A 26,394-nucleotide genomic window follows, 5' to 3' on the forward strand; every position below is an offset into this window, starting at 1 on the left:
TAAATACTTAGCCTGTAGTTCAAATTAAAGGGGAAAATTCAAATGGGCCTGGGAAGAGTGGTGGAGGGGGCTCAGAGGAGAGCAAAGGTTGGTGAAGGTCAGAATGATTTCCCCAAAATATTCCAAGGCACGTAAGTAGTTGCCTTTTTTTAAACACAACTAAGCACTGAAAAATGGATATTAAAAGCAAAGAATATATGCAAATATGCAGGTCAAATATTTAACTGCAAAGAAATACCATGCAGATGGCAGATGGAGAGTACACTTAGAAAGAAAATTAGTTGTTAGAAATTAACAAAATATGACACAAAATCTGGTCATTAAAGAGGACATCAGTTCCACAATACAAGAGAGTAAGGAAGAGATGAAAAATACGTAATTAAGAAGCTTTTAGAAGTAAAGAGAGAAGTAAGGGTGAAAAACACAACTATCAAGTCAGTAATGTGGAAGATAATTTTAAAAAACTTAGAAAATGTAGATTAAAATAATTAGAATATGTTAGGACATAAGTCTGGCATTATTAATCAGAGAACACAATTTTCACAAAATAAAGGCTTGTTTTTTTTAATATTTTAGTGAAGTAAAACTACATGTATTGTCTTATCTCTAGGATAAAGCAAGTCACTCTAGTGAGGACAAAGGTGGAAAGCCTGACTCTCCCTTAGCAGTGTGGAAAGCAGGAATCATAGAATGACAGGTCCACAAAGGTCAAAAGACTGATTCCAAAGTAAAAGGCAGATCTGTTTTATGGTTTAGCTATAATGGCAAGAAGATCACGGAATATGAGATTACATTAAAAATGTTAGTAGAAAAATGCAGTCAAATGCTGCATTTGTCTTTGGTGCAGAAAGTTTTGAAATTTGTGCACATATGGAACCTTTATGTAAAATGCATATGGTAATAGTAGGCATGGATTTCAACCTTTTGCACCAAAATATACTTACCTTTTAATCATGTCCTTGAATTTTTTGAGGTACCCTTATAAATACAACAAGTCAGAAAGTCTGTTATCTTCCTCATAATAATGGTTAAAAGATGAATCAGTTAATTCATTCATGCGTTTAGAACAACAAAACTGCCAATGTGAAATTGTGATATAAAAAGCTGGGAGTTTATCTTGGGACTCATTTAAAATTAAAATAAAGGCTAATAGGATAATAATAATAGACAGAAACAGTTATTCCAGTACTTGTCAACAAAAAAATAGGTGTGAAGATGAGAAAAAAAAAGTAACCTAGTTTTCTCTAATTATCTAATTTAAACTGAGCTTCAGTTAGCAAAGTTTTCCAAAAGTGTCACCAAAGTCAGTATTCCTAAGTTTACCAAGAAACCTCTGACAAATGCATGAAGAAGAAAAGTGTCCGAAACATATCTATTTTTTTAAAATTTCATTTGATGACACAGTTCCATAGGCTCTGGGATTCCCAAAACCCCTTTCCCATATTGATTTGCTCCATATTATTACAGCAGTATAGATCATAACCAGTCATAATTCCATCATTGTGAGCCTGGACCATGCAGGGAGTCCAGCATATTATTGTCCAGATAAATTCAACAGTTTCATTGGGAGACCATCCTTGATCTGAAAGCAGAGCTGACAGAATATCATCCCCTCCAATAAAAAGCCACAACACAAATTCAACAACAGGAAAAAACACATCATGAAATCAATTGACATGGTACTGAGTGACCAATGTGTTAGAAAAGGCAAGTTCTTAATCACATCCTGTAACTACTTCATTGACATCTCAATTTTAGTTTATACATAACCAACTGCTATAAACCTTAAAATGGTTACAGTGTACTATTCAGCTGTCTCTGTCTTTTTCCCCCCTTTTTTCTTCATATTTATATTTAGCTGCTTATAGTATTCAGGCGTGATTTTTACTGAGCTTTGTGAATTTTAGGATAGTCCAAACAGGCCCATAACTCTAGCAAGCCATATGTTAACAATTGAGGAGCAAAACAGTTTTAGAAGGGGTGTGCAGAGAAATCTTCAACATCTTAGTGAGGAGTAACTGGTCTTTTTATCCTACCTAGTAAGGTATATAGGAGTCCAAGCTGACTTTTTCTTGTCTGTCCTAAGGTTTCCTTATTGGTCTCTCTCTGTCTATCTGATCTAATGTGGGGAGCTCCAGAGTGACCCTGATGGTCATTGCAAGAGAAGACATTCAACTTCCTTTCGGAATCGGGGGAGGGGCCTTCTCTGGTCCTTACTTAGCTCCAACCTTGACCCCTCACCCTTTCTTGAAATATATCTTTTTAAAGCTGGAGAATGGCCATTCAGCACTGCAGTTAATATATCCCATCCCATCTCTGAGTACCTGGGTTTGAGGCCTGGCTCCAGCTCCTGACTTCAGCTAACACAGACCAAGTAGGTTGATGACGGCCCAGGTAGCCGGCTTCCTGCTGCCTGGGTTACGAGACCTTTACCTCTCAGGCTAAGACCAAAAAAAAAAAAAATTACATTTTCTAAAAAGTGAAATTCAATTTAGCAAATAAGAAAGAAATAGGATGACAGTGTTTCTATTAGATTAATAGCTATTAAAATTATAAGATAAAATTCAAATTAAATGAGGGTATAAGATCATGTGAGGCTGATGGAAGATGAGGGAAGTTTAACAATATGTTTCTTAACATTATCAAACATAACCAAGGGATGCCATTTTACAAGCTTGTTTCAAAAATGTGTTAGTGGTTTGTTAAGCTCTTCGTCATTTTCTGTTGAAGGTGTCGAAGCTCATTTCGGGAGGTAGATACTCCCAATATTTTCTCACCGTTACTTAGAGCTCCCTCTTCCTGATGAGACTAGTACTGCATAAAGGTTTCCCACAACCCTGCTGAATATTTTTAAAGTTATATTCATTGCAAACTTTTTCTTATTCTGTAGCTTTATTTTTTTTTTCAATCTGGAAAAAATTGTCCTCAGTGATTCAGAAGTTTGTCCTCAAGATAGAACAACATACTTTTATTTTCTTCATGATTTGTATTTTTGATATCATGCTTCAGAAATTTTGGCCAACACAAATGTATACATTATTCTATTAAAAGTATGTAATGCTTTTTATTGATATTTAGATTTGAATACATTTGAAGATGGGTGGGTAGTATTTTATTTTATGTGTCTAACACCGTTTTTTTTTTAGTCTATGGATCCTTCACTGATTTGAAGTACTATAATTGTCATATACCAAGCATTGTATATATGTTTATTATATACATATACTATACACATATGCATATATATACATGTACATATATATAGTGCCTACTACCAGTTGAGTCCTATGCTTGACAGGTTGTACCAAAATGGAAAATCATGCATTACATAAGAAACCAGTCATGTTGATTTAAAAAATAAGTATGCACACACCCATGTCTATGAGGATACTTCAAAAATCTCTTTGAAAATGAAATTAAAGCATTCATTTATTTTGGTACATAAAAATTTAAATCCATCCATAGTTTTCTCATAATTTGATTTCTCATTTTTGTTGTGAACTGTTTGAGAAAATCTTGCTTGCACGTATGTAATGCACAGAATACCACAAACAGGGAATTTGGAGGTAGGTTGACTTCAGAGTTAGTTTAACCAGTCTGAACAGCATTATCAAGAACTGAGGCTTAGTCTTAGGTCTGATTTTTCTGGTGATGGCTTCCAGTAGCTCTCATTTACTTTTAACATTTCTATTCAATAGAATAAAAGAATAAAAGAATCCTTATTCTTAGTTATGCATTAATAGGAACAATTTAGTAGAATGCCAATTTTAGGAAAAACGTTATTATAGGGCAATATCAAATACTGACTGTCATTAAATAGCATTATGTGAAGGGAGTGAAATTAGAATGACTGGCTTATAATAATCAGAACTCAATGTTTCAAAATTTATTAATTATTTGAAAGGGAGAGAGAAGAAGCCACACACACACACACACACACAATCTTCCAATCTTCCATCCACTACTTCACCCCCCAAATAAATGGCTGTAATAGCTGGAGCTGAGCCCTCCAAATCCAAGAAACAGAAGATTCTTCCAGGTCTTTCATGTAGATGCAGGGGCCCAAGGACTTGAACCATCTCCACTGGTTTCCTGGGTGCGTTATCAGGGAGTTGAATTGAAATGGAGCACCAGGACTCCTCTGGCACCCATTTAGGATGCCATCTAGCTCCACAGGCAACATCTGAATCCGCTTGCCACAGCAGCCCTGGAATTTTCTCTTGAGTTTGCGATTTATCACAGTAGATGCAATGGATGTTGAAGGGTTCTTTAAACCATAGACGCAACAGCTTCATTCTCAAATTGTTTTTAATACTTCTATGTTTATTATATAGTCAATCTATTTCAATATTATGAATACGAACTTATATTTTTGAAGATTTCTCTCACACTGCCATTTTGTGTTTAAGAAATGAGATGTGTAACTGAGTATTTTTTACATTACAGGTATTATGTTATTTTAACTTGAGAAAAAGATATCTGTTTCCAAAACTTAGAAAAAGACTTACTAAATATTTAACCTCACTTATCTGAATCCTTTTTGTTACAGAAAGCTGGGAATGTTTTTGAAATTCAAAAACATTCAGACATCTTTAAAGGATGCCATTGTACTGGATTATTATGTGTCTGGATTTTTGTGGGCCAAAGGAATGGAGTTTTCTGCCATCCAACATTCAAAATTTATGACTTTACTAGATATGTTACTTCAAAATCTTAAAAGTAAGTATACTAGTTGCCTCTTGTTTAAGAAGGGGAAGCTCTGTCGCCCATCTAAATTAATAGTCTTATGTAGAAGTCTCTGATTTTATTGTAACTCCTTTGATGGGAATTATAGGGTTTTCCTGGTTACTGCAGAGATATAGTACATGACTGAATTGTAAAACCCGCAAGTAATATTTAATAAGACTAAAGTTCCCATAATTTTCCCTGGGAATACTAATTTCATTTAAACATCTTAGTACAATTCAAGCTACAAAAATTTAGGGATTCTGATGTTCTTGTAACTCACTGTCAATCTAAAACTACTCTGAAATTACAAGCTTACCATCTGCTATAGCTCCTATAATGAAATACAATACAACCGTGAACAGAAATGAACGAGAGATCTTCCAATGCATTGTATCAGAGATTGTACGTCGTTATTGATGATAGCAAGGTTCCAAGTTGTGTGCTTTTGTTTGCTAAAAACAAAAAAGTAGAAAATTATTTATTTTATGTGTGTATGCACAAGAAATAGTGGGAGAAAATAAAGTGGCCATTGGACAACAGACATGCGACCCTGAGGAGGTCTTTAGATGGTAGAGAGATAATGATGAAAAATGGAAACATGATGGAGAGAGAGGAGGGAATAGAGAGAGAAAGAGAGAGAATGTAGATTCCCATGAATCACCTATGGAGAAAGTTGAATTTTGAAAGACTACAGAGCTGGAGAGTCCTCAGCTTATTTTCTTTGAGTATTCATAAACTCAAAGAAACAGAATAAAGAAAGCTGAAACACACCGGCTCTCTCATTCCAAAAGAGATGCTATTTCCATTTTAAGATTTTTTTTCCATAATTTATAACTGAATCAAGGATATTTCTTTTGAATGGAAACTTTATATTGTTGATAATCCAAAAGTGAATTTCTGAAACTGGAACAGGATCTATTGGGAGAATGAAAGCACATTTGTAAAACCTAAACAGAAATAAATAAAAACAGGAGTTCTGATTCTTTTTTTTTTTTCTGGTAGGAAAAAAAAATATAATCCCCTTTAAACCTTTCAAGTTAAGAAACCATGGTCATCATCAGGAAAGAATGTACTTGTAGGCAAGTGTGCCAAAGAATGAGGTGCAGTGTGCTTACCCTTAAACTCCGCGGAAATAGAGTCCTGAGTACAGCCAGTCTTCCCACTTAGGCAACAACTTAATAAGCCAATGACTGGAGGGCACAGGCGAGTCTGCTGGTGGTAGGAACAGTCAGTTCCCTGTGGGAACTGCACAGAATTTTGATCTGATCCTTGTGTGAAACCTGTGCTGCATAGCAAAAAAAGAGCTTTGAGACAATCCACACCGAGTCAAGCTGGATCAAGCTAATAGATTGTGGAACATGGGAACTGCAAAGCTATGCAGTTAGGCTGTTCTCCACATATGTGAGTTCCGTAGGTGCGTCAGTCAACCACAGTCTGATAACACTTGGAGAAAAAAAAAATGCCTGTCTCGACATCTCTCTTGTCATTATTTTCTAAACAATACAGTATCATAAGTATTTACATAACATGTACGTGATGTTAGACAGTAACAGTCATTTAGAGGCAATTTAAAGTGGATGGAAATATTCTACAGATTGTGGTTATATGCCAATATCACTCCATGCTGTAGGAGAGATTTGAATATTGGGAGTTGGGCATTTCTGGGAGGGCCTAGAGACTATCATGTGCGAATACCAAAGGACTACTGCATACAGTTTGCAGTTTGTTCTAGGGTCTGGGCAAGCACAAGCTGTAGAGTGCTTGATCCACTTGCTGTTTAGCCTCTCATCCAGATCCAGGGGGCTAGAATGATTTTCCTTTAGCAGACATTAGAAGCTCCAGAACACTTAACGCCTGTGATAGTACATGGTCTTTGCCTTACATAGGAATAATACAAACAGCACGCATGTAGGATCGTCTTCTACAAGCCACAGTGTTTCACAAGTATCGCTTTTTAAAGTTCACGTTTAATTTTATGAAGACAAAAGGTAAAACTCAGAGAGACTCGGTATCTCTGTAAGCTCACAGCAAGGGAGAAGCCACCCTCTTGACCTCAACGTCCAAGGTGCTTGTTCAGCCTTACACTGGATTCCGTCTCAGTTACCACGAGTCTCACATGCATTCTTATTTGCTCCTCACGAGACTCTAATTTTGAAAATAGATATTATTCTTATTCTACATGTGAGGAAAATAAGAATTGGGTCACCTAGCAGGTAAGCGTCAGTTATGAGGCAGCTTCCAAAGTCTTCCAATTAAGGCTAAGTATGGTACGTTCTTTCCTCATTCTCAATTTTTCAGAATCAAAATTATTTTTAACAGCCCTCAATACTTAAGTGGTTTAATATTTTGTATTTTAATCACGTCAGTAAAAGTGGTTTTCCAAAGGGCAAATATTTCAGTTAGATAAGTGAAATGATAACTTCCCTAATTTTTAGAAGAAATTAGCTACAGAAAGGCATTAGACCTAAGAAAAACAGTGTTAAGAAGCTTTTTCTTAAGCATAAGGAAGTAGTCATGCAAATGTAATTTTGTGTTTGATAAGTGTTAATTTCATCTGAAAAATTTCTTTTTTCCTTGTATGTCTCTAATTAATATCATTTTATTAATTAAATGATTTAGAGTTGCCATTCATTTTTGAATTGATTTTACCCAGCAGACTTTGATTTCTGAAGCTACTTCCACTGTTTTCAGAAGAAATTTGTCATGGAAAGAGAAATGTAAATCGAATGCAGTTCCATTTAGAATGACACAGGAAAGCCTGGCTATTCAGCAGCAATTCAGTGTGTTGCATTAGACCAGAATACTATGAGAGATGGACCAACTGGACTTTAAGAAACCAAATGTTACTAATTCTGTAGCTCTTTCTCTAGTTATCTATATCTTTCTGCAATATAACGGTCTTATACTTTTTACTAACTCCTACAAGTGGATTTGAATCCAGACTGTGAAAAGGACAGTTTTGGGTTCACTCTATCTTTCCCAAATTTCAAACTGTGATCATTTTATTAGTACATGTGGTTTTTAGGATATCCAACATTTACATCCCAGAGGAAAAGTGTTTTATTCCAGAAGCTACTGGGTCCGTCAGTCAGCAGATGTTCTCACAACTTGCTTTAGTCTGCACAGCCACCCCACCCCTAAAAAGTCCAATCATAAAAGGAAGTGGAAAGTTACTGATAATTCCCTAGGAGGGACAGATACTTGGTGGAGAGCGTTCTCAGTGAGCAGCTTGGTCTCCCAGAGGCCTCCTCGTTCAGGACCTTTGCGCGTATTCCGCTGTCAGTTGCACAGCCTCAGTTTCTCCAGAATCTTTGAACTCTCCACCTCCAGATGCCACAGTTCTAGGTCCGCACACCTAGCACTGATTGGCAAGCAAAGGACTGTCTCCCTACTACCTGAATGCATCCTACAGGGAGAGAGGTGGCAGCAGAGTCTATGTGGAAAACAAGTCATGCTTTTCCTGCCTCAAGGAAAAATGTAATTACCAAATATATAGACTTTTTTATTGTGTACACGCTAAAACTTAAGTCTGAGATTTTTGATTCATATTCATTTCTTTCACACTGAAGAGTGCTACAAAAGACAGTTTGTGTGTTTGTAACCCTAAGAGACTAGAATAATCGAATTGTGGGTTTTGTTAATCATGGCAAAACGGTGTCATGCTTTGTGAACTCTCCTCTGGATCTCGTTAACATCACTGGGCTTGTGAGAAGCACCCTCCCTGAGATCTAAGTCTGCGAAAGAAATATTTGATATTTTAATGAAAATCTGTATTCCCGACCTATAAAAAATCTTCAGGCACGAATGGTAGAGTCAGAAAAAAAAAGTGTTTAAACAAGTCTTTATATGTTTGTGTGTGTACGTGTGTGTATTCTACACAGATATAAATGTAAAGCGCATTTACATGTCTATTAGATCTTACAGCAGAAATAAGCTCCCAGTTAGATAGAGCATCATGGTAATCTGTAGCTGTAGAGTTTGTCAGCTGCTAATCTTTCACAGAAAGTTAGTATGAAGAAACAGTGAGAGTTTGACCACTTGTCCTCACAAATGCAGAACAAAGCAAATTTTGGCCCATTTAGGATATTATGAGTTATTTTGCTCCCCAAAACATGTATCAAGATGAAAATTTTAGGGATATATATATATATATATTTATTTATTTATTCATTCCAGCGCTACATGTGTCATTGGAAGAAAGTATAAAATGGCTTGGGGAAGTTTTGGCTGAAATAGGACCAAACCACTCACACAGAGATGACGAATGGAATCTATTTGATGTAAAGCAAGCCAATGCCATTGTTGACTACTTACACATCAGGTATGGCTTTCCAATAGCGTTTATCTTTAATTTCATAACTTCCAGGAAGTAGTTATTCAATGAAACCAATTCACTGATAAGCAAATTAAGAAACCTTATGGAATTTATGCTGTAATTCACCCAACCAATAAATACATAACATTCAAATATTCAATCTAATAACTAAAAACCAGATCACCAAACATTTTGACTAAGCATGTGCTGTGACAAAATGGATTAGATTTGATAAATATGATTCCATTTAGACTTATGATGAATTACTTAAGAATTATCTAAGAATTTTTCTTGATATTTCTAATTAATATACTGTTGCATTTATACAATGATTCTTTCAGATTCTATTACAATAGAATTTAGGTAGTTGATTTGTTCGATGATTTAGTTTTACATTTAAAGAGTAAAACTCATTTCCACTTATTTCAGTTTTTTTTAAATGATTTGTGTTAGAAATCAAAGAGACTAATGTATATGCTTCCTCAAATGTATTATGTGCCTTGAAAACTTTTGTGATACTGAACAATTAAATTCATTAGTAAGTCTTTCTGCTTAGAGAATGATGGTCTGTGAAGGCAAAGCATTTTTATTACAGTGATTCTTCATGGCGATGGAACAAATCTGTCTTTTTATATAATCCGTCACAAGGTCTACATTAGAACCATGTATCTCTCCAAAAGAATATTTTTTGGAATTTGCAAATATTCGAAAAGAGAAGGTTAAAAAAAAAAGAACCTTTCGTTTGCTTAGAGAAAATCATCTGTAGAATATGTTTACTCTATACACTCCTCCTATGCCATATATTCTAACATTTTCCAACTTGTAAATTTAAATTCTTATTCAGAGTGCTAAATGAGTTCCTAGACATGCCCATGGTTTGCTTGGCAAGGGTCCTGGTTGTAGCTTTGAAGGCTTATAAATATTAGTGTGTTTAATACGATAAAGTTTATATACTGTTTTCTGGCATGAATTAATAGTGGCATATGATAGCATGTTTTGTATAATCACATTTGATATAATAATTTCAAATTACAAAAACAGCTCCTAGTGGGTATGTTTCAGTAACAGCTATGGTAGTTTTCTCATCTGTTGGAGTAAGGCAACGTTGCTGTGCGTGCGGAGGAGAGATGAAGCAAGCTCAGAACCATATTCCTCAAGGTTTCTCTGAGAAATCAGTGTGCAAAAGGAAGTCTGACTCTGCACATTTCTAGCAGCAGCATCTTTCCCTTCTGCCTCTATTGGAGCTTGCTTTCTCTTACAAGACGCAGTTTTACCGTTGAGCCCTGTGCCTGGGAGTTTTGTTACGGGCGTGGGAACTGATAGCCAACTGCAGCTGTGAAAGCATTGCAGACGCCACAACACCTTGTAGATGGTGAAGAACGCTGTCTCTTCTCCCCTTCATCCCATCTCTCTGAACGAGTGTTTCTTGATGTATTTCATGATAGTGTCTTTGAGAAGATCGTTAAATTATGAGCAGTTGTCAGCATTAGTCACCTTTTCATCCCAACTAAAATTACTTCACACACCAAAAATCTCCAACCCTACATCTATGAAAAAAATAATATTTAAGGTGTCAGTGAAAAAGTAGATTTGCACTATTTCAATGATGTTAAATCTTTTAGTAGGATTATAAAGAAATCTGCATTGTAAATAGCTCTGTTACAGAAAAATTAAATATTAGTTGGTGGGATATCTGGAATTGATACTGAAGTTACGTAAAGCAAAATCTGATTTTCTATACCTGCTTAGAATCCCTCATATATACCCAAATGGAGATTCAATGGCAATCAAATTATACAATATTTGCATTTTAATGAGTACATAACTTTTTTACATAGGAAGATAACTTAATTATCAAAAATATAGCTACTTCAACTTAACTTGATGTTAGACTCACTCGAACATTAAAGTCTCTAATCAGTTTAGGGAGAACCCATAGCACATGAAGCCTAACAGACAATAAAACAAAAATGTCATTCAGTAGTCTTGATACTGTCTAAACTGTGTATTCTACTACATGTCTGCAATTTGAAAGAGCTAATACTGATGTTTTTCCCCAACATTAATATAGTACATCTGTATTGGTAACTAGATGATACATACACAATGAGGAATACGTATTTTTATGTACTCTATAATGTATTTTACAGTGTACAAGAACACATGCACAACCACAGCATTGTAGCATAAGTCATCCTTTAACATGCACAGCTTGTCCAAGTATGCATGTGTCTTAGTCTACTTCCCCCATTCCCTGGGAATGAAGTGAACATAAAATACACATGCACCTGCTCCAATGTAAGCAAAGCAATCCTGGTCCTTGCAGTACAGCAGCACATTACACTTCCAGGCTTGGATCCAGACTTCTGGATGCATTTCTATTCCATCTTCCTCTGATTTAAGACTAAGACAAGATGTTTGACAAAGTAACATTGGCGCCTCAACCCAAATTCAACAGGGAGAAATGCAGTTCTTTGATTGAAGTGTCGCTTTGCTCCCGTGCGTGACCATCTAATGGTTTCCAGATAAAGCTGGAGGCGGAAGGCAGGATGAAGGAAGAGAGGCACCAAAGCCTGCCTCTGGGAAGGTGCGCCGCCTCCGACACCTCCCTTGGATATCTAATCCTAGTCCTGCCTTTGTCTCCAACCATGCAAGTTTGATCCCCTCATCCAAGTCATGCATTTCATTGTCACTGTGAGAAGAGAATTTCCATTATTTCATAGGACACTGTCATTCCCAAACTCAGCAAAGAGAAAAAGATGAAAAGACTATGAAATTGTCAAAAGTTAAATTTCTGGATTGATTAACTTCTTTGTGTGACACAAGATGAAAAAAGGGAAATGTTCCTCATTGAGAGGAAGCCAAGCTCTTCTTGGAAAACTCTGTTTCTCTTCTGAAAAATAAAACAGTGACAGTAGTTGCACACTGTGAATATACTAAAACCATTTAATTGTATGCTTGAAATGGATAGATTATAAGCTTTGTGAGCTATGTAGCTCAAAAAATCCGTTTTCCAAATTTTCATTAAAAGGTTACTGTCAGTGCAGCTTTACAAAAAATTATCATTCTCATATTATTATCATGTTAAGATACGGTTCCATAGGCCCTGGGATTTTCCTTCTTCCCTCCCTGACTACTCCTCCCCTCCCCCGCTGAGTTCTCCCATATCATTACAACAGCATATTTCCTCATAGACAGTCCTAAGTCCATCATTGTAGGCATGCTCGCCGGCACAGCCCAGAATCCCATTGTTGAGACACATTCAGCTGTTTCACTGGGAGTCCATCCTCGATCCAGAAGTAGAGATGCACACTGCACCATATCCTCCTATTTGGACATGTCAGTCTCCGCTACACAGTCACTATACATCCCCTTAAATGAAAAGCCACAAAACAAAATCAACAACAGGAAGAAAAAAATAGAAATTTACAACACCATGAAGTTAAATAACATGCTACTGATTGATTAATGTGTCGCTGAAGAAATGAAAAGGAAATCAAGAACCTTCTTAAAGAAAATGATGCTTCTGTGTGATCTGAGTCATTAAAGAATTTAATGAGAAAAAAAATGTGTTTTGAAGAAATGAAGCTAAAAACATCAAAATCCATGAGATACAGTTTCCGATGATCTTTGTTGGTGAGATGTATCTCCTGTAGGTTGTGTGTTTTTATTCAGTCTACTAATCTATGACATTTGACTGATGAGATTATGCCACTTACTTTCAGGGTTAATATAAATAGGTGGTAATTTGTTCCAGTTATTTAGCACTGAGTTGTTCATTGATTTAGTCTTCTCTTGTTATTTTGCTGGGATGTTCTTCACATTTGCCTTTGGTTTTGATGGGTGCTATTCTTTTTCTCTGTCAAGAGGATATCTTTAAGTACCATTTTCAGGGCAGGTTTAGAAGAGGCAAATTCTTTAAAATTTTTTTTTACTGTGGAAGAATTTTATTTCATTTTCAAAGACAAAGAAAAGCTTTGCTGGGTACATTATCCTGGGCTGACAATTTTTGCTTTTAAAATCTGGACTATATCTGTTCTCTTTTGGCCTGTAGAGTTTCCTGTGAGAGATCAGGTATGAATTTAATTGACATTCCTCTACGTGTCAATTGATTTTTTTCACAAACACATTTAAGGTATTTTCCTTGTGTTTGATTGAAGAGAGCTTGATGATCATGTGTCATGGTGAAGATTGCTTTTGGTCAGACCTGTGGTGAGTTCTGTGCCCCTCCTGGATGTTGTTTCCCAATTTTTTTCTCCAGATTAAGGAAATTTTCTTTTATTATCTCATTAAATACATTTTTAAACCCACCTTCTCTTTCTTCACCTTCTGGAACCCCCATAACTCTTATATTTGGCCTTTTAATAGTGTCTTTCAGTTCTTGAATACTTTTTTTTAGCATGACCTAGCTCTGCTTCCAGGTTTTTGTTTGTTTCTCCCTGGTGATAGAAACTATCTTCCAATTCTGAGATTCTTTCTTCTGCTTTGTTCATTCTACTTTTGAGACTTTCCACTGTACTTTTAATTTTGCTCCACTGTATTCTTAATTTCTGGTGTATCAGCTTTCATTTGACTCATTTCCTGTGTGACATATTGCTTAAATTCCTTGAACTCCAGTGTTACGTGCTTCTCATTGTTGATAAGAAGTTTTATCACAAGTGTTTTGAATTGTATATTGCCATTTTTTAAAATATATTCCTCAGTTAACTCTGAGATTAGCAAAGGCTTTTGCTCCTTTGCAGGGAATTCTTAGGTAATGTTTACTTGTGCCTGTCTCTTTTCTTTTGCTCTTGGTCATTGTACTTGTGTTCAGCAGATTCTTCTCCTTGAGACAGGTTTCTAAACTGTGTCACCCACAGGTCTGCAATTTGATCTTACTTATCTTAGTTGGTTTGTAATCACGGGTGCCACTCCCTCCCATGAGTTTCAGATCAGGGCTCTTATGTTACATTTCCACCATGGTCTGCGTAGCCCAGCTCCCGGCTCAGCACTCCACCTCCTGTGATCCTGTGCTAATTTTGCATGCTGTTTGTACAACTTTTCTCTTAGTTCCAGTTCACGCAGTTCCCAGGATGATAGCATATACACAGCTCACTGCTGTCCCTGCAGTATCAAAGCCTTTGCCACACTGTACAAAATGGTGCACAATGTGCCACTATTCGAGTTCTTGATCTGCCTGCTGTTAGGTCTGGGAGCTACCTGGACTAATTTTGGGTGGAACCTGAAGGATGCCATGTCGTTGCAATTCACTGAGCCAGAAAAGAGTTTGCTCCCACTTAGTGCGCGTGCAGACTTGTCCCACAGCCGTTGCCTTGCTACACAAGACGATGCCTGATTCAGCTCTACTGGGGTCTGGGCTGTGAAATCTATCCTGTTACCACACTGCCTGTTTGGGATCTGCTGTTCTGTCTCTGCTCCTGGTTAAATCAAACAAACCAGCAGGACAGGCAGTTCTTTGTCTGGGTTCACCTCCTGAGCTTGCGGTGAACTACCTTTCCCACCTGGTTGCTGGTGGAGTTCAGATCGTCACTTGCTGAATGCTGCTGGCATATCAGGTCATTGCATCACCACACCATTGTCTCTGCTGCTTTCCCATGTGCATCAGACTCCATGTTCCCCTTTGCCATCAGTCTGTCCTCTACCATTTCCTGGAATGTGCCCTGCCTGTTTTACCCTGGCTAATGTTTCTCTGACTGCTTAATCATGTCTTCATTCTATTCCACCATCTTGATTCCTAAAATTGTACGGCGTTTTTGACCCTAAAGCTTTTCTTTGGTCACCAGTATAAAGGGGGAGAGAATTGGAATTTATTTGGCTTCATTAGAATTATCAAACCTACTAATCTTAATTTATTTTTCCTAGCCAACAAATCAAAGTGATGTCAAAAGCTAACTTAGTTTTCTGAATCTTGATGGATGATTTGAATGTACAAAGGTTCTCCTTTAAAAAAAAATACCCCGACTTGAGTTCACACACCCATTGCTTTTTAATGGATTCTGTTAGTGGTAGGATCACCTGCTAATACAACTCAGAGAGACCCAGCTGCCTGAGGATTTCTTCATTGATTTCAAATGAATTGAAACTTTGATCCGTTACAGCATTGAGGAGGAGCCATTATTATACATGCTCTGTAGCTACGTTTTGCAAATGTTAATTTCTCAGTTATATTAAAATCAATTTTCTTAAATAGCAAAAGGCAGCAGAGTGAAAGAGAAACCACTAAGACAATTTCTTTTAGTTGGGCATTTTGCTGTATTATGAGTCTATTAATTTTCCCAAGCAGCAGGAAGGGAATTAGAAAAATTCAAATATTATCACAAACAGAATGTTACAAGTCAGACCATCAGTAAAATTTTAACTTTCAATAATATGTTGCCAAGCTCTGGAAAATGCTTGTTTCCACCGCCTTCTGTCCTTCAGGTCTTTGTAGATTTTAGGTAGAAGAGGAACACTTGCTTCTCCTTAAATTAATTCCACTCTTTGATATGCAGACAATATTTTCCAGGAAAAATCAGAAGGCTTCTAAATGGATTTCCATTCATGTCACATCATTTTCCAGGTGCTGTTGGAACTTAATTTAATCTTGAAACAATTCAGGAATGTGAGAAGCAATTGATATGGAAACAGATTGTAGAATTTACTGTCATTGGTAGCAGAAAAAAAATTGACTTCATTTTGAAACAAAACTTAATAAACAAGGTGATATCTAATGTTTCTTAGGGATAATATATTCCTTGGTTTTAAGATAGGGAAAGTCAAGATTCAATTTAATTGTTCCCTTATCCCAAACTTATCCAATTTTCACAGAAGGATTTAATGATTTCATTCTAGTTCTGTGTTATAGTATCATTGTCTCCAAATATAAATCTTAAACTTCTTAGCATTTCAGGACAGTTTCTTTTGGCATAACAGTGATGTGAAATTCAATGTTTGCATTTAATATCATTAGCCAGATCCATACAAATTTTCCTTTAATAAATGCCTTAATACATTTTCTTTTTTCTGAAACAAATCCATCAAAACTGCACAATCATTGTGTCTTTCAGTTTATTTCAGCACTACAAGCTGTATGAGTTTCTGTTTTATTTTACCAGAGAAGAAATTGTGATCGGAACTGAGGTAAGTAATTTATCTAGATGGAACCAATTAAGCTGAATCACTTAATGCATGCTGATCAGCATCTGGATATTTAACTGCTTCAAGCAACTTCTTGTCAAGATTATTCAAGTGTTAATATAACTAACTACCAGTTTGCAGAAAGAATAATTACATAAAGTGAGCTTTGGATTTAGAATATAAGCTGTCTTTTGCCATTAAAAACACTGTTAATCACATATACTTTATGGATTTATGGGTTATTTGAGCTCAACTGAATAGACTTATGTATGTCTTCATACAAATAAAATCAGGAAAATAAGATAAATTAATTCAGTTAAATCTTTTCAAATTTCACATTAATTTTCAGTCTATTCATTGTTCAGGCCTAATTCAAATTCCACTTCCTCAATGAACCAACCATATCTTAATTACCTCCTATCTCAGACAAAGGATTTGGACAAACTCTTTAATCACAGTCTATGATTTCATTTCAATTGATCTCTTCTTGCTTAATTGTGGCTACTTTACACCAATAATCACATAAATATGCACCATGTTACATGGTTTTCTAAATGTTTCCTGTGGATTGATATTGTCAATACAATTCAGCAGTAATTGTCCCAAAAGCTAGGATCACCTGCTCTTGTTTTCCTACCATAGTCTGTCTTACAATGTAGGGCACAGTGCATAGAACATCAGTTCCTCAGTAGTTTACCTGTATGCATGCTTGGATATCTTAACATACAACCACATATTTGAAAACATTAGAAATCAATTCTAAGTAAAAAATGTGCAGGAGGCACAAACTGTCAGGAAAAATGTTTTGAATGTGCTCAGTTGTGTTCCATATCTTCACATTTTTCTGCACAATTATCCTGATACTTCATACTAAATGTAATGTGCTAACTCTTCTGTCTTCCTGAATGTTGTTATTCCAAAATTTACAAATTGCGTACCTCAAAACCATCTCTACTGCCATCATTCATCCTCCTTTTCGAGTACGTTGTCTAATGCAAACCTTGTAAAAAGTTCGCTGCAGTAAAGCAAAGAACTTTTTTGTTTTTAATTTCCTTAAAATTATTTCTTTGTAATCTCTTCAAACTTTTGCTAAAATTAAGTGTCCCTTAAAAAGTTTCATTGAAAATGTTCCCATTTTATAATTATATCTTATGGCATGGCAATATTGTAATAGCTAACAGCTTGTTGCACAATCCTATCCAGCAAGTCTCAGAATATAACAGTGCCTTCAGTGGTAGAATCACTGGACATTTAGAGTCATCTAGAAAAAATTTCAGCAAAAGTCCCTTGCCTTTGTTATCTGAACAATCGTGCCTTTATTCTATATAATAAGGATATATTTAGGTGACATTTATGCTTATGGAAAAATAAAATGAATTAAGTAGAAAAGCAGTGACATTTTTCTTTTCCCCAAGTGATGAGAGCAATGAAAAATCCTTGGAGAAAAGATTTGGGTCTTTCAAGAATTAGTGCAATCATGGGCTTTTAAAAGATTAATGAAAGCAGATATTATAACACAATACTTTATGGCGTTGTGTTGGAGGACGCTCAGGGTGAATATCTGCTTTTTAATTAAGGATCTTTGATGGTGGATACAGAGGCCTGTCCCACTAACATGATTATTCATGCTGATCTTAGCACTGTGAAACCAAATAAGGACCACATGATGACCATATGACTGTTTTAAATTTAACTGTTAGGCAAGCAGCCAGATAATACTGATGAAATTTACTTTCTTTCTTAATTATGAATAGAGGAGTAGAAATAAAGGAAAATCTGATGGGAATGTCTAGTTTGTTAATGATAAAAGAATGATGACATGGAACATAATTACTATTCAATCCTTAATTAAATAATGGATCCGGTCAACTATGGTCAGTGGCTGGCTAGCATCACAAAAAGAGGGAAAAAACAGATATTACTGGACTCCAAATAAAATTATATAAAACCACACATGAATTGCTTTTGCTAGACATTTGAACTGGCCAATCATCAGATCATTCTTCTAATACTACTCATTTACTGGAAATACTGAAGACAGATGGAAAAGTTAATGATATGAGAGGAATGCAATTAACCAAACAAGTTGTGGAGGTGGAGAATCTACAGGACAAAAGATGTAGACTATTCAGCAAACAAATTGCAAGGAAATGAAAAAGCAGATAAAAAATGAACCTGCAGATGAAATTGAATAGCTTACATTCAGTTCAGTCTAGATGTTTTACTTGTGCTCTCCAAGGAACAGATAAAACAGAAGACAGTCATGGGATTATCAAGAACTGAACATCAGCTACATATGTGATAATAACTGCATATTAATTTCTGGAACTTGTAAATGTGATTCTTTTGTGGCAAAAGGGAATGTGATTAAATTTGAATTAAATCAGATTTGAAATGGGGAGGATAGTTTGGGTTATCCAGGTGAGCCCAATATAATCATATATTTCCTTATACAAGAACAAGGTGGGGGCCTGGTGTGGTGGCCTAGTGACTAAAGTCCTCGCCTTGAATGTGCCTGGATCCAATATGGGTGCCAGTTCTAATCCTGGTGGCCCCGCTTCCCATCCAGCTCCCTGCTTGTGGCCTGGGAAAGCAGTCGAGGATGGCTCAAAGCTTTGGGATCCTACACCCACGTTGGAGACCTGGAGGAAATTCCTAGCTCCTGGCTTCGGATTGGCTCAACACCTGCCGTTGTGGTCACTTGGGGGGTGAATTAAGGGACAGAAGATCTTCCTGTCTGTCTCTCCTCCTCTCTGTATATCTGACTTTCCAATAAAAATAAAAGAATTAATCTTTTTTTAAAAAAAAGAACAAGCTAGGAGAGTTAGAATTTTGAAGATGGAGAATGATGCTATTACTTTATTAATTGCTTTTGTGTCTGATGTGAATATCTCTTTTTAAAAATTTTTTAAAGATTTATTGTTTTTCATTGGAAAGTCAGATTTACAGAAAAGACAGAGAGAAAAATTTTGGTCCACTGGTTCACTCCCCAAGTGGTCACAATGGCCAGAGCTCAGCCCACCTCAAACCAGAAGCCAGGTGCTTCTCCAGGTCTCCTATGCAGGTGCAGGATCCCAAGGCTTTGGGCCATTTTCAGCTGCTTCTCCCAGACCACAAGCAGGGAGCAGGAAAGGAAGTGAGGCTGCTGGGGGCACGAACCGGTGCCCATATGGGATCCCAGTGCGTGCAGGGCAAAGACTTAAGGCACTGGGCTACTGCACCAGGCACATGGAAATCTCTTATGTTTTTCTTATTCTTTTTAGTAGTTGGTTATTGCACACTTTTGTAAGTAGGAAATTTAGAATTATATTTACGTGTGGATTTTTACTATATGACATTAAATATTTAGTAAAGTGACATTTAAATTATTGGGGATTTATTTAGTATGTATTTCATAAAGACAAGTTAGGTTACCTTCTTTAAAAATGAGTCTTAATTTTATCAAAAGATACACTTGCATCTGACCTGCCATTTCCCTTAATAACAACTAGAAAAGCTTGAGCATTTCTTTAAAAAGCTTCCGAGTTTGAAATTCTGTGGATCCAAGAGGCATAGTTTGGAAATGTTGTCTGCCTGTAGCAGGCAGGTAGTTTGGAAAAGGTGGTAAGAGAAGCTTTGTTAGATACAGAGAGCAAAGAGAGCAAATATTGGAAGCAAAAGAGAACATGATAAATCCTGCCCATGTGTGTCGGGGCTCCAAGGAGTTGCATGTTAAAAGAGACCATCCTTTACATGGACAGAATTTCATATTCAGATTATCTCCTGTTTTGGTGGACTTGAATTATCTGTGTGCAATGCTGTTAAAAATACTTTCTACGGTAAAATAAGTCATGCAACAATCCAGATTAAGTCAACAGGCTTTTTTTTAAATAACCAATATCTATCACAGTAAAAATAACCCAACACAGAGAAAACAGAAATATGGTACATATTTTCCAGATGATAATCAGTCATCTATTTTAAAAACATTTTTTCTAAAGAAAAAATGATTTAAAAGTGAGGAACAAGAGTGTTTCAGTAGAACACTAAAAATTATTAAAAATAATAGTTGGATTTTCTGGGTTGGGAAAATACAATCATTGAAATAAAAAAGCAAATAAGTGTGCTTAACAGCAGTTTGGTCATGGTTAAAGAGAAAAAAGGTTAACTGGAGGACAAGTCAGAGGAAAAAAAATACATATGAAATGAAGACAAACAGGACAAGACAGACATGAGCAAAGAATCTGAACAGACAATAGACCTTAAATAACTATGAGAGTATCCAACCTTCTAAGATATCAAGCAACTACAAAAATTGATATTTTTACTTGTAAGACTGTCTAATAATAAAAAGGTGAACACTTTTAATAGTAAGGATGCCAAAAAATAACATTCTACATGTAAGTGGTGGGATGAAACTTTTAAAGCCTCGTGTGATAGCAGCTTGGAAAAGTCATAATCAATGAACGTGAATATCTGTTTTCCCTACATTCTGAACCATCTCTATAGAAATGCTTACCTATTGCTTTTATATAATACTATCTAAACCTGAACATTCATCAAAGCAGCGATGTAACAGCCAAAGTTACAATAGAGAGAGGAAATGCTTAGTACAGATTTGCTATAGAAAACTGAGATTTTAGAAGAAGGTTGTAGATACTCATGCATGGGTTAAATTCTCTAAAATACATTCTTACTTTTTTAGAAGATTTATTTTATTTTTATTGCAAAGTCAGATAGACAGAGAGGAAGATCTTCCATCTGATGATTCACTCCCAAGTGACTGCAACAGCTGGTGGTGTGCCGATCTGAAGTCAGGAGCCCAGATCCTCTTTAGAGTCTCCCACACAGGCGCAGGATCCCAAGGCCTTGGGCCATCCTTGACTGCTTTCCCAGGCCACAAGCAGGGAGCTGGATGGGAAGTGGAGCTGCTGGGATTAGAGCCAGTACACATATAGGACCCTGGTGTGTTCAAGGTGAGGACGTTAGCCACTAGGCCACCATATCGAGCCATTTACATAGTATATAAATTGAACAATATGAGTAGCTTCCTATTTATTTTTTTAAAGTAGCTGGACATGTAAATAAATCTTACATGTACATTCATGTAAGATATAGCAAAAGACTGGAATAATATAAACTATTCATATGCCTTAGCTTCAGGTGGTAGAGTAGAAGTAGGATTGGATAGGATATGAAAAAGGACATTTTATTCTGTATACTTCAGATTTATATTGGTTTTTTTACAACATGTCTTCATGTATTATTTGTACAAGAGCAGAAGTGTTCACTGTTTCATTCCCAAGAAGCACTGAGGCACGTTTTGTAAATTAAGGGCAAGTATATAAACTTATTTCTATACTAACATGCTGACAGACAGAAAGATATTATCTAGCAATTTACAAGGAGAGGTCAGATGGGAGAAAAGTAGATGAAACTCTCAATCCATAAAATTAAGCACTTTACAAATGTGTTGCTATCACATTTTAATTTTATGTATAAATGAGGTTTAGCTGAAAAGTCATTTATAGAGTAAAAATCTGGTGTTGTGCTATAACATCTAAAATTTTCCCCAAGAAAATAAAATTGATATCATGAATTATGCATACATGCTACATTTTAAAAATATTTATTCAGTTTAATTTCACCAAAGTAACATTACATCAAATCTTGGATAATTTGTCATTTCAGAGGTTATATTGTATAAATTAAAAACATGCACAGCCATATATATACTTATATGTATATATGTGTACATATACATATGCACTGAAATATAAACCTGAGAAGAGTTGGTCTGCTTTAATAATTTTCTCAATTTCTAAAAAATGATAGCTAGGTTGTTAGTCAGCTTTCCATAACTACAGCTAAAATACCTGAGCGAGGAGAAGCTGCTGAAGAGGGAAGATGTTTCACTGCATAATTTGGAGGTTCCCAGTCCTATATTTGGTGACCTCATCTGGTATCTGAGGATGGCAGAGTGTGTGTGGAAGAAAAGCCACATAGCAAACCTAGAAGCAAAGAAGAAGCAAATCAAAGTTGGTTGACACAATCTACATCTCACACGCAGGGATCATTTCACACGCAGGCCTGTCACTGGACAGGCCTCAGAGACCTAAAGATGTTTGACTGGACTCACCTAATTCACATCTAATTCAATCAAATCTTTTCCCTCAATCCTTAACGTCAAAACAGCCTGCAGTTATAAAACACATTGAGATTAAGTGTTTGCAAAAATAAAAGAGTGGAAGGAAGAAGGAGAGAGAAGTGTAGGTTATCTTCGTCTTATTTTTTTCATTTATTTTAAAATTTTTATTGGAAAGTCAGATAGACAGGCGAAGAGACAGAGAGGAAGATACTCCATCCTCTGATTCACTCCCCAAGTGACCACAATGGCCAGAGCTGCACCAATCAGAAGCCAGGAACCCGGAGTGTCTTCTAGGTCCCACACATGAGTGCAAGGGCCCAAGGCTTTGGACTGTTCTCTACTACAGAGAGCTGGGTGGGAGGTGGGCCCGTCAGGACATGAACCGGCACCCATATATGATCCTGCGTGTGCAAGATGAGGATTTAGCCACTAGACTACCATGCCTGGCCTACAGTACCTTCTTAATATTAATACAGTATCATCTTAATATTGTATCTATAAATATGTGAAATCTGTTCTCTTTATATTAATAAATTATAAAAGAAAAATTGAGGTCCAAACCATCAATACACTGCACTTTGGGAAAAATCCAAAGTATTATGCAAAACATAACATTTGTACAGCTGAATTTAGGACAGTTCCAGAATTTTATCCCAGAAGGTCAGCATTCCTCACGCAGGTCCTTTTTTTGCACAGTTCTGGGGTCCTCCATCACAGTCGGTATGGCTCACTGCGCTGCACCTTGCACTTCCTGTGGAGCCATTCATGGAAATCATGTTTCACAAGTGGTACTGTAGCAGGATTTGGTTCTTATAAGTAAGATATAGTTAGAAAGATATTTACAGAAAATCATAAATAAACCTAAGTGGCTACCTTGCCTAGAGTCATATTTTGGCAGCCTTTCATAACCCAGAATAATACCACTTAAGGCTAACAAATATAGAAATTTTAAACCTCCCTAAAATAGGTGAATGTCAACTGAACATAATTTCATATCCTGAGAACTTATTCTTAAGGTGTAATAAAACAAAATATCTTTTTCTTGCTTACTTCAAAACCTACACAGATCATGGATGTTATTGACACTGTGCTTAAATATTCTTAACTTTTTTGGGGAAAAAAATACCAGATAGAAACATAAATTTTCTTTCTTGAAACTGTAATTATAGTGTCCTGAATAAACAAAATAGGAATCTTAGGTAAACATTCAACCTTTTAAGGAAAAGAGAGCTGCAAAAACAACACTGCGTGTCTGATCGTATTTTGGAAAGGAAGAAGGCAACTGAAGCATAGCTACAAAGATATTTTTTTTTCTCTTCAGTTTACCCTTGAGATGTGCCTAACCAAATAACCTAAACTTACACAGATGATGTTTTTAATCTTGAAAAAGGCTCTTTTCTTGTTGGATGATCCTATTAGCAAACTGCTGGAAGGGAAAAATCATAGAGGGCATAATTTGTAGTTTGACCTGCTCACATTGGGTGTTGCTAAAGAAAATCAATCAGAAATTGTTGTGTTAAAGTAACTCTATCTGCTCTGCCTGGCATGTGTGACTAACTGACTTCAGAATCTATCATTTAAAGAAAATGGTTGACGCTTGGCTATACAATTTATCAAACTTCACTCTACCTCCTTTTTCTCCAATGCACAGAAAAGTAATTATCCTTCCCTAAATATACATCTTTTAAGAGAATTTCAAGGAATCTGTCTACGGGAAAATAATTGATAAATGGCAGGAGTATAATTTAAAGATGGTCTCCATCACAGACCACATGGCACTTCAACTCCTGAGCCTGCCACTCAAGCCTCCGGCACCCCTGGCGTTCTAGCCTCCAGCCCAGCTCTTCCGGGACCAGCTTGCTCATTGAACTCAGTAGGTCTTTTGTCATCACAGTGCCCCTGCTTACTTCGGCCTGGCAGTCCTAGGGTGCCCCTGCTTCTTGAAACACTCTTCAACCTTTTGGCCAACCCACACCCATAATTTTGTCACAGCTCAGTTTATTCACATTTCATTTCTCTAAAAGAAAGAAAGGAGGAAGAGTGTCTTTTCTGTGATACTACTGTTTTAATTTCTGTAGCATTAAATATGTTGATAAGGGATATTGTTATCATTTATTCTTTCAGAAATTATTATATATTGTTTCATGGAATTAGGTAATTCACATTAGTGTCTCTCTTGTATTTCTCAGTATAGGAACGATAACACATTTACCCAATATTTAATAATTGCTGATTAAGCTAATTGATATAAAAATAGCAAAATTTTATTGAACACTCTTTGGTGACTATATTGACAAACCTAAATCAACCTGTTAAATTATTGGCTCAGCATCAGCCAAGTGAACCACTGGATGGAAGATTTTATTTTATTTTTATTGGAAAGGCGGCTATACAGAGAGGAGGAGAGACAGACAGGAAGATCTTCTGTCCCTTAATTCACTCCCCAAGTGAGCGCAACGGCTGACGCTATGCCGATCTGAAGCCAGGAGCCTCTTCCGGGTCTCCCACGCGGGTGCAGGGTCCCAAAGCTTTGGGCTGTCCTCGACTGTTTTCCCAGGCCACAGGCAGGGAGCTGGATGGGAAGCGGGGCTGCCAGGATTAGAACCAGCGCCCATATGGGATCCCAGGCGTGCAAGGCGAGGACCTTAACCACTGTGCCATCGCGCCGGGCCCAATAAAATCTTTTTTAAAAAAGAAGGAAATAAAGCTCTAAAAATGATATTTATAGTATCTAAGACAGGAAAAGCATAAAAGTGCTATTATTGTATGCAGTGGTTGCGTACGTCAGTAAGATTATCATTCTAATGAAAAAGGTAATGAAACATACTTACAAGAGAAGATATCTAAACAATGAACTTGTGAAAATGTTTTTTTTTTTCATCCTTTGTATGACTGAAAAATACAATCTGCAGTAAAATTGGATTCTCAAACCTTCAAATGATAGCAACCACTTGTGAGAGTGTGGCAAGAAGGCACTCTCACCTACTATTGGAAACAAGGCAGTAGTTCGCCAAGATTAATAACATGTTTTAAATGTGTTACCTTTTGAGTCATCAATTGTATTTCACTGATTAAATCCCGACTAGCGAATCAAATAATGTTCAGAAATACAGGCGTATGAATTTGTTTTTAATTTTAAAAAATCTGAAATTCCTAGATCATATCACTATAAAGAAGTTAAAAAAAAGTTAGTGGTGCCTCTCTGTGTTCTATCATGCTTCTTAATACTCAAATGCTTGTTGCACTAGTGATGGAAAGTTATTCACTCTGTGTTACTTATAAGAATAAACTAGTCTGTTTGATGGAATTACATAGAGTAAGTCCTAAAGGACACACATCAAATTAATAACAGCAGTCCTTCATGAAAATAGTATGCCGGATAATCTTTACTTTCATTTACACTTCTATATATGTCCTGAAATTAATTTTTACAATCAATGTGTATTACAGCATGTTGCTATTTTTTGAAGGGTTAAACTATGAAACTTTTAATTCATTCTCTTTTATTTTTTTCTTGTTCAGCAGTATTTATCTTTTTTCCTGCTTACTTAACTTTAAAAGATTGCATAAGATTATGAAAATGTCTTATTTTGAAGTGATGCATTTCATGTTTATGTGATTAGACAGTATTTTTTTCCCTAAAGCAAAGGATTCTATTGCAAACGAAGATTTAATTGTTACTTGAGGATGAAGATCATATTATTTATAAATTGTACAAGTCATAAAAAAATATCCAGAATGTTCACAGTAAGACAGAGAAAACAAGGATTTGCAGTGCTGTGTGAGATACTGCCATGCCCAAAGAAGGCAGGAAATGAAGCAATGCAGGCAGCCTTAGATAAACAATGTGCCTCCCCTCTATGACTCCACACCCACAGAATCCCATAATAATCCAAGCTCCTGGTTCAAACACAACATGATTTTTTCTGTCCTTTCTGGGATGTCCAGATTTGCCTAAGTACGACTGGGTCAGATTCAGCAACCTACGTTTGAAAGGGGGACATTTCCATATCAAATTATATTCAGAGAGTCCTTCACTGAATATTTTAGGAGCAAAGAAGAAAATATTCAGAGTAGAAATGATAACTCTTCAAATTTAAGACACTTG

General features: G+C 36.2%; 1 protein-coding gene across 1 annotated transcript in view; it reads left to right on the plus strand.

The window, feature by feature from the left end:
* Positions 1-26,394, plus strand: part of CABCOCO1 (ciliary associated calcium binding coiled-coil 1) — a 93,169-nt gene that overhangs the window by 10,699 nt on the left and 56,076 nt on the right. The window contains exons 3-5 of the mRNA XM_040976068.1: positions 4,550-4,719; positions 8,905-9,049; positions 16,090-16,162. Of these exons, the coding sequence (XP_040832002.1) occupies positions 4,550-4,719; positions 8,905-9,049; positions 16,090-16,162 (388 nt within the window). The remainder of the gene's footprint in view (positions 1-4,549; positions 4,720-8,904; positions 9,050-16,089; positions 16,163-26,394) is intronic.

This window comes from Ochotona curzoniae, unplaced genomic scaffold, assembly GCF_017591425.1.
Source record: "Ochotona curzoniae isolate NIBS_2020 unplaced genomic scaffold, NIBS_Ocur_1.0 contig_2692, whole genome shotgun sequence".
Taxonomy (NCBI): domain Eukaryota; kingdom Metazoa; phylum Chordata; class Mammalia; order Lagomorpha; family Ochotonidae; genus Ochotona; species Ochotona curzoniae.